Consider the following 10,113-nt stretch of genomic DNA (forward strand, 5'->3'; position numbering starts at 1 on the left):
CAGTGTGGGATCAGAAACATTTTTATTATTACCCCCCTTCTGTCCCATTTCACTTGTCATATTATTAATATTTTTTTAAAATTATTTTTAAATTTGATTTGTTGTGTTTTATAGTACTATAATGTAGTTTCTAAATATATAAATTTGTATATACTAATACTAAACTTAATATTATAAAAATTGAATTCAAAATAACTTCAGTCAAACCTTGTTAATCGAACCGGACACAAAATGGGAGAGAGTGTATTATTAGTATTATGCCCTTAATTTTATGAGTAATCATAAGTGTATTAAGAGCGACACCATTAGTTTTTTCTAGTTTTTTTTTTTCTATGATGTGGGGGAGAGATGATGATTTGGAAGAGAGAAGAGAAAGGAGAGGGGAGAGATGAGGAGGAGAGAGAGGACAAATAATTTACAGTAATGTAGTTTTTTGCGGGACTCAGGAGGGGAGAGAATAGGGAAAAAGTTGTGCATGCCCTCCGTGTTGAGCGCACAAAACACGCCCAGAGGGCTCGTGCATGGGCGCCTGTACTCGTGCATGGGCGCTTGTACTGCACAGGGCGCGTAAATCCGATCCCTTTTTTAACATTTTTTTTATTCTGACAATCATATTTTCTTTTATTTAATTTTTCTTTTTTCCCTTTCCCCATCTTCTATTTCGTAGTTATACATTCAAAATCTTCTAAAAAATTACAACTATTGAGAATTCTCTAAGAATTGCAGGTAAGAAGTAATCAATTTCAATGTTATGAAAATGTCAAATAAAATAAAGAATGTAATGATTTTCTTTCTCTCACGCTAATCTTATTAATGAGTTTTTGTTAAATTAGAAGAGACCAATGTCATCTCATCTACGCCTCACATAATTGTTTTCCAATTCTCACCTCTTTATTTTGGAGGTTGCCTACCTCTCCAAGTACAATCATATCTCTTCTTCATTATTTTTCTACTATTATACCAAGTATAAGTATAAGTAAGTCTTGCGTGTGCCCGCAGGAGTTTAGCTTACTGGTTCAATATGTAGTATTTGAGAGAAGATAAGTAAGTCTTTCATGAGACCATTTCATGTGAAATATGTAATACTTTTTTACTTAAATATAATACTTCTTATGCACTCATAACAAGCTAAGCATTGTTTTCTAAACCAAAAGATATTGCGTGTCTGACGACGAGACGGTTTTTTTTTCTTTTATAACTACAATCTAATCTATACATAATATTTATACAACAAGGTTATGCCAACATCCTTAATTAGAATGAGACTCAAATTTGTGACCATTCAAATGAAAAGGGGAAATGGTCTCAAATAATAATTAACTCTACATTTTCTCTAGTTATTTGGGATTTGGAGTATCACAGGATCGGAATTATTAAAACATTCCGGGGTGTGACATAATTATAGACAGACAATATAAGGAAAAAAGGGCGTGTGCAGTCTGTGATGATAGAATCCGGGGCCATTATTCTAACCAAACATGGCCTTATGCTTCGCTTGCGCTTCATATCACAGGGCAACAGGGACCCTCCTCTCATTATAGTATTATAAATCTTCCCCTCTGCCTTTCACTATATACTTAATTCCACTGAATCAACTTTCTTGGATCTGCCATGATACTACTGTTTGTGCCAAAACTACTCTGTCTTGTTTCTGGGAAAACAGAAAACTAAACAGATAGATAGATATATGGGCAATCACAGGTTTAGGTTATCAGATATGATCCCAAATGCCTGGTTTTACAAGCTTAGAGACATGAGCAGAAAAACAAGAACCTCGAAAACCCAAAACCAAACCTCGTCCAAACCTGGTTTTCGCAACCCCAATGTTTCTCAGCCTAGGCAATCCTATTATTACACCAGAGATTCCGTTGCTAAAGGCTACAAGCTGTACAATTCGCCGGCCAACACAAAATCCTCCGGGAATTCTCACTTTCTTGATCCGCCGAGAAGGTCTTCCCGCCGGCGGTCGAGGAGGAAGACCGTTTACCGGCCTTCTCCGGCTCCGGCAGCCCCTGCTTCTGTGTGTACTTGTGGCGGCGGTAGAGATGGTTGGTCTCCTTTGGCCGAGTTTGACGATTTGCTCCAATCTCCGACGTCGGAGTTCGATTCCGACGCCGGCGAGGTGCCTAAGTCGTTCAACGGGCTAGCTTCTTGGTCGAGCTCCGGCAGCTGCACCGATATAGTCCTGGACATGAACGAGAAATCCCGGACGGTAGAGCTAGCCGGCGGCGGATACGAGCTAGACCTCCGGCCAATTCTCACCAAGCTCCCCGCCGGAAATTCAAGAAACTCTGACGCCTTAGACGAAGAAGGGTCGATGAGGAAAGAGAGTCGACCAAGAAAGTCTTTCTCGCAGTCCACGGGAGTGAAGCTTCGAGTGAATTCTCCCAAGATAGGCAGCCGGAAAATTCAGAGCCATGCCCGGAAAAGCGTGTCGTCGGGAAATCGATCAAAGGCGGCGGCGGCGAAGAAGAGCTTCTCCGGGAGCTTTGCGGTGGTTAAGGCTTCGTTGGATCCGGAGAAGGATTTCAAAGAATCGATGATGGAGATGATCGTGGAGAACAATATAAAGACTTCAAAGGACTTGGAAGAGCTTCTTGCTTGTTATCTTTCCTTGAATTCTGACGAGTATCATGCCCTCATTATTAAGGCGTTTCAGCAAATTTGGTTCAACCTCTCTCATCTCCATTTGTAAAAACCTTCCAAATTTATCTTTTCATCCATTTCCTCTTTAATTAGTTGTAATTACTAATTTATTAGCCGCCTTTCCTTTGTACAAAATAATTTTGCATTAGTGAGTGTAAAAACTATGCTAATTTATGTATCAACAACATTGAAATTTTGCACCCTCCATTAATCTTATAAAAATTGGCCTAGGCGCTAACGACCCTTAAATTAACGGAATTTCACCTATTGATGCCTTTTAGTCAACCGATTAACTAGGCTCTGACTCAGGTGAGTGTAGACCATGCATCAAAACAACGTCGTTTTTTATTAATGAAAACAAATGGTTGAAATGGCTCCGTCCTGCGCAACTGCAGTTCATTTTCAACACAACTGCAGTTCCTTTTCGATATAATGCTGTTTCATTCGATATTATACACTCAAATATGTGAACCTGTTATTCAGTTTCCTTTTAACACAACTACATTTTCTTTTATAATACACTGCAGTTTTCTTTCAACACAACTACAATATCATTTCGATATAACTACGGTTTCATTAGACAATATACACCCAAAAATGTGAAAGTGTTATTCAGTATCCGTTTATATACATTGCAGTTCCCTTTTAATACAACTGCAATTCCTTTTCGATATAACTGCAGTTTCATTTGATATTATACACTCAAATATGTGAACCTGTTATTTAGTTTCCTTTCAACACGACTATAGTTTCTTTTATAATATACTACAGTTTTCTTTCAACACAACTACGATATCATTTCAATATAACTACAGTTTCATTGGACAATATACACCAAAAATGTGAAACTGTTATTCAATATCAGTTTATATACACTACAGTTGCCTTTCAACACAACTGCAGTTCCTTTTCGATATAACTGCATTTTCGTTCGATATAAAAACAAATGTGAGGCAATATCTTTTGAGATGAATTGTAGTATCAGTTACGGAGCTCCGTTACGACTTACGACAACCGTTTCTCTTACTTACTGAAACAACATCGTTTTGTGACCATGGTCCACCGTATAACAACTGATGTTGATGAATCTTGAGATTTGTTTCAAGTGGTCAAATTAAATCTTGCACTCTTTGGTAACAAAGTAAAGTTATCAACTTATTTTGAATTAGTTGATCATTTGAGTTGTAACTAAATCAATCTTTGATCATTCAAGCTTCTCGTAGTGTGATGTTTTAATGTTGATTTTAGAGTAAATTCCTTTTTTGGTCCTATACTTATTGTGCCTTGGACACATTTAGTCCGCTTTTATTAATTTGACCACATTTTGCCCAAAGTTATCATAAAGTGGACAATGTTAATCCATAGTCAACTCTTCCGTTTGATGGCCGTGAAGTGCAAGGGCATTTGTGTCATTTCATGTTCCATTATTCATCAGCGGCCTTTTACTTAGTCTCCCCAGTTAAACGCGAAGAACCAACACACTAGCGACGAAGCCCTTACAGACCATCCGACCTAAACCACCAAACCCGACCTAAATCTCGTAGCGAAATCAAATAAATTGGAAACCATGGACGAAGAATTGCAACACAATCGTTGATCGTTGAAAGCTAGTACGACGGGAGTAAGCAAGATGGATCCTGTCGAAGAAGGCGACAACAATACCCTAGGTAAAGATTCTAATTTTTTCTTATGGGTTACTGTTGTATTTGTGATAGGATTCGGAATAGGTTAATGTTATAGTTTGTATAGCTTGTATATATGCTTTTTGAGTTGTGCATGTATGGATATAAAGTGGAATTATCCAATTGTTTGACTGTTTCAGTTTGCTTTTTGAAATTGTCCAATTGTTTGACTGGGTAGTGTCATTGACTGTTTGATAATTGCTGTACATTTCCTTTGTAATGTGGGGTTGTTGTTTCGGTTAAAAGAGCATGGTTGAGAATGTTTCACTTTATGTCTGCATTTGTGTAGTTCTATGTACTTTTAGAAATGGTGTGGACCACATAGTTGAATTCTGAATATTTATATGCATATGGTGGGGTTTAAGGTCAGTGTATGGAGCATATGGTGGGGTTTTAATATCAGTGTATGTAGTTATTTAGGTGTGGACCACATGCCTTTAACTTGTTGTTAGATTTCTTTGTATTTATGTCCATATGGTGGGGACCACAATGTTCTGTCTTTGCAAAAACATGTGTTTATCTACATGTTTGTTAGGGTTTTTTATTGCCTTTTTGACTGTATTGGAAGCAAATATGGACATAGATTTGTTTGTTAAAATATCTTCTGTTTGAGATAAGGTGCATGGCTGGGATAGGGTTATTAGAGCAGCATTCAGTAGATCTTCTAAGGCATACTTGTAGTTGTAGGAAGTGGGACTTGACAGGGATATCATGTAAGCATGGTGTGTGTGCCATATGGATGAGACATGGAAAAGGTCCTGTGCATCAGTATGTAAACCCTTACTACACAATCAGCTCTTATTTGAATACTTATGAAGGGAGGATTAACCCACTAGCTGGTTTAAGTGAATGGCCTAAGTCACCCAAAGAACCACCACTGCTTCATCTGTATAAAAGTAAGCCTGGGAAACCAAAAAAGTTAAGAAAGAGGGGCAGAGATGAAATTATCATAACCAAAGATGGGACACACATGAACCCAAGTTTGTTGGTTAAGCACTGTAGAAAATGCAACAAGATAGGGCATAACTCAAGGACATGCCCAGAAAATAGGAGTGGAAGACAATCACAGGTAAATACAAACACTGTTGCTGTTATGAGATCATATTTATTGGTGTTTTTTCAATCTTTTAATTTTTTGTCATGTAGGGTAATCCAAGAAGAAGGACCACAAAGAAGAAAACTGCTGGGACTACTGCTAGTTCTTATGTACCTGTTGCTGGTGATGTACCTATTGTTGCTGCTGATGTGCCTGTTGCTGCTGATATGCCTCATCCACCTACTGTTGCTGCTGATATGCCACCTCAAGGATCATTAATAGAAGAGATACAGTTCTTCTGGAATGAAGCAGAAAGAGTGGCTTCTTTATTTGACAGTCAAGTTGAAGTACATCCTCAGCATGAAGAAATGTCAATAACTCAACCAGAACTTGCAGTTGATACCACTCAGAATATAGAGTCTCAAACTGATGCTGAAATCACAAACTTCAGTCCTAAACCCAGAAGGACTAAGAAGACATCAACAGTGGCCAACACTTCAAGGCATCATAGGACACGATCCAAAACATCTCTAAGGTCTAAATTCACCAACACCATTGACAAACCTGTCAATCTGGATTGAAAGTTGGTAACAAACAACAAAGCTGCTGGGTAGATTATCTATTTCTGTCAGAAATTATGTTTTGTGGACACAATGCTATCTATTTTTTGTCAGTATGCTATCAAACTGAATGCTATTGTGTAAGGTATTTTGACTTGTAGTAAGTATGCTATGTAATTGTTCACAATGACTACGAATGGTCCACCAAGTTAGTAAGAATGTTATTATTAACCGTTTTGAGTCACTAAACTGTTTTGGATCACTTTACTGTCTTCATATGGCATAAACCAAAAACCATAGGGCATAAGCCATAAACCAAAAACCATATGGCATAAACCAAAAATTAAAAACCAAAAACCATATGGCATAAACCAAAAACCATAGGGCATAAGCCATAAACAAAAAACCATATGGCATAAACCAAAAACCATAGGGCATAAGCCATAAACCAAAAAACCATATGGCATAAAACAAAAATAAAAAACCAAAAACCAAAACCCATAAGCCATTAAAGATATGATGTAAAAACCAGTTGCCATAAGCTATAAACCAAAAACCACAAGCCAAAAACCATAAGCCAAAAACCACAATGCATTAACCATTGACCAATTGCATTACAATTCAATCTTATGGGAGCATATACACATTTTTACCTACCTCTAAGCTACCATTGCTCCCTAAAGTACATATAAAATAAGAAATTAAGACTACAATCATGCCAATAACAAGAACCATCCTCATGGATGTAAATTTTNGGTCCTGTGCATCAGTATGTAAACCCTTACTACACAATCAGCTCTTATTTGAATACTTATGAAGGGAGGATTAACCCACTAGCTGGTTTAAGTGAATGGCCTAAGTCACCCAAAGAACCACCACTGCTTCATCTGTATAAAAGTAAGCCTGGGAAACCAAAAAAGTTAAGAAAGAGGGGCAGAGATGAAATTATCATAACCAAAGATGGGACACACATGAACCCAAGTTTGTTGGTTAAGCACTGTAGAAAATGCAACAAGATAGGGCATAACTCAAGGACATGCCCAGAAAATAGGAGTGGAAGACAATCACAGGTAAATACAAACACTGTTGCTGTTATGAGATCATATTTATTGGTGTTTTTTCAATCTTTTAATTTTTTGTCATGTAGGGTAATCCAAGAAGAAGGACCACAAAGAAGAAAACTGCTGGGACTACTGCTAGTTCTTATGTACCTGTTGCTGGTGATGTACCTATTGTTGCTGCTGATGTGCCTGTTGCTGCTGATATGCCTCATCCACCTACTGTTGCTGCTGATATGCCACCTCAAGGATCATTAATAGAAGAGATACAGTTCTTCTGGAATGAAGCAGAAAGAGTGGCTTCTTTATTTGACAGTCAAGTTGAAGTACATCCTCAGCATGAAGAAATGTCAATAACTCAACCAGAACTTGCAGTTGATACCACTCAGAATATAGAGTCTCAAACTGATGCTGAAATCACAAACTTCAGTCCTAAACCCAGAAGGACTAAGAAGACATCAACAGTGGCCAACACTTCAAGGCATCATAGGACACGATCCAAAACATCTCTAAGGTCTAAATTCACCAACACCATTGACAAACCTGTCAATCTGGATTGAAAGTTGGTAACAAACAACAAAGCTGCTGGGTAGATTATCTATTTCTGTCAGAAATTATGTTTTGTGGACACAATGCTATCTATTTTTTGTCAGTATGCTATCAAACTGAATGCTATTGTGTAAGGTATTTTGACTTGTAGTAAGTATGCTATGTAATTGTTCACAATGACTACGAATGGTCCACCAAGTTAGTAAGAATGTTATTATTAACCGTTTTGAGTCACTAAACTGTTTTGGATCACTTTACTGTCTTCATATGGCATAAACCAAAAACCATAGGGCATAAGCCATAAACCAAAAACCATATGGCATAAACCAAAAATTAAAAACCAAAAACCATATGGCATAAACCAAAAACCATAGGGCATAAGCCATAAACAAAAAACCATATGGCATAAACCAAAAACCATAGGGCATAAGCCATAAACCAAAAAACCATATGGCATAAAACAAAAATAAAAAACCAAAAACCAAAACCCATAAGCCATTAAAGATATGATGTAAAAACCAGTTGCCATAAGCTATAAACCAAAAACCACAAGCCAAAAACCATAAGCCAAAAACCACAATGCATTAACCATTGACCAATTGCATTACAATTCAATCTTATGGGAGCATATACACATTTTTACCTACCTCTAAGCTACCATTGCTCCCTAAAGTACATATAAAATAAGAAATTAAGACTACAATCATGCCAATAACAAGAACCATCCTCATGATTAAGACTACAATCATGCCAATAACAAGAACCATCCTCATGGATGTAAATTTTCCACTCCTACGCATATCTTTGATTTCAGTATCTTCCCCACTTGGTAGACTTCTCAACCTGGATTTTAACCTTACAATTTCTTCTTCATTCTTGTTAATTCTCCTCAAAAGTCCAGGTATGATCCTCTTTGATCAAGGGCACATTGGTGGATCATACCACTTCATGAATTCATCCTGAAAATTTTACAAAACCAAAAATATTACCTCAGTGCAACATAGACCTCCTCACATCCATACCCTAACCCATGTATCATAAATTAACCTAAATTACAAAAATTTAAATTAATTACTAACCTTATGCTTTGAACATTCCCAATACCTCCTACCCGGATTCTCATTTGTCCAGGATGTTCTCAAAACCATTTCTTGACCACATTTGCATACTTCATTCCAAATCCATTCCCCATACATATAGCACTTCCTCCTTGTTGTTGAAGAACTCGAACAGTTTGAGCTTTCCCCTTTAAAACCTACCATTGAATCTTAGATATAACTACCAAAAATCGATCTTCGCTTTCGGAGGGTTTCGTATTTGACACTCAGATGGTGAAGAACATCGCAGCTCAACTTAATAATAGGAGCTTTCGCAAATCCAAAACGTTATAAAAGGAGCCTGATGAATAATGGAACATGAAATGACACAAATGCCCTTGCACTTCACGGCCTTCAAACGGAAGAGTTGACTGTGGACGACTAACATTATCCACTTTTTGATAACTTTGGGCAAAATATGGTCAAATTAATAAAAGCGGACTAAATGTGTCCAATGCACAATAAGTATAGGACCAAAAAAGGAATTTACTCTTGATTTTAGTATTTTCTTTTGTTTAAAAATGTTGTAATTAATTACAGTTAATTCACCTAATATATATCACATGAAATTCAGAACTTTCTTAGCTCAATCAAGTAGCCCATCACAGTGGATGACCTCTTCGCAATGAAATTGCTAATAATAATAATAATAATAATAATAATAATAATAACAACCGACAGATAAATATAGTACTCTGTAGTCTGTAGTCTGTAGTCTGTACTACATACGAAAAGTCGAAAATAATGAACTCAGATACCTCCCCTGGCTTCTCTTGGAATTCTGTTTGTCCTCTACCTTTATCACAAAAGAAATTTTCAGTAATAATTTATAAAAATAAAAATAAGAGTTCTACATAATATACATACAAGTGTTATGAGTATATTCAATAATAATTATATACTCTTCTTTTTCATACTCCAGACAAAGTACAAAATATATTTTCATCAAGCTAAGTATATGACGTTGTTATTTATGATACTATAAAATTTTCTTATAATTTAAAGTCTTTATAAATTTGAGATTAACAAAAATAAATTCAATGATTGTAAGGGATTATATTAAAAAAAAATGATGGTAGAGTGTGGTAAGATTTTTTATTTACGAAAAAATTCATCATATAAAGGTGTAGTGCTCTCTAGATAAAAGTGAGCTTTGAGTAAATATGTGCTATGAGTAAAGTGCACTTATGAGTTATGACCTTAACTGATAAAGAATTAAAAGGAAGTAAATTAACTCATGATCTTGTAATTATCAAAACAACTATCTAACTTGTAACATCTATTTTACAATGGGCACAGTTATAATGGCCTGTGATATAAATGGCGTTATGACAAAGATAATACACACTAATATGCCACCACTTGAAGCACACAACTTTTTTTTTTTCTTTTACTAGAATACTAAGTAGTACTTTACTACTTTTCTGCTTTCTCAATCCTCTTTATTACACTACTTATTCGTTGTGCTACTCCTTTCCCCGGCCC

General features: G+C 36.4%; 1 protein-coding gene across 1 annotated transcript; it reads left to right on the forward strand.

Moving 5' to 3' along the window:
* The first annotated feature begins 1,510 nt into the window (after positions 1–1,510).
* On the forward strand, positions 1,511–2,851 carry LOC116025826 (transcription repressor OFP1-like). The gene has a single exon (XM_031267183.1). It carries the CDS (start codon positions 1,688–1,690, stop codon positions 2,693–2,695), a length of 1,008 nt encoding a protein of 335 aa, XP_031123043.1. The 5' UTR covers positions 1,511–1,687; the 3' UTR covers positions 2,696–2,851.
* Positions 2,852–10,113: the final 7,262 nt, after the last annotated feature.

The sequence above is a fragment of the Ipomoea triloba genome, chromosome 7 (assembly GCF_003576645.1).
Source record: "Ipomoea triloba cultivar NCNSP0323 chromosome 7, ASM357664v1".
Classification (NCBI taxonomy): Eukaryota; Viridiplantae; Streptophyta; class Magnoliopsida; order Solanales; family Convolvulaceae; genus Ipomoea; species Ipomoea triloba.

Excerpts from the sequence above, each read along its gene's own strand:
- LOC116025826 (XM_031267183.1), top strand. The coding sequence starts at position 1,688 with ATGGGCAATCACAGGTTTAGGTTATCAGATATGATCCCAAATGCCTGG.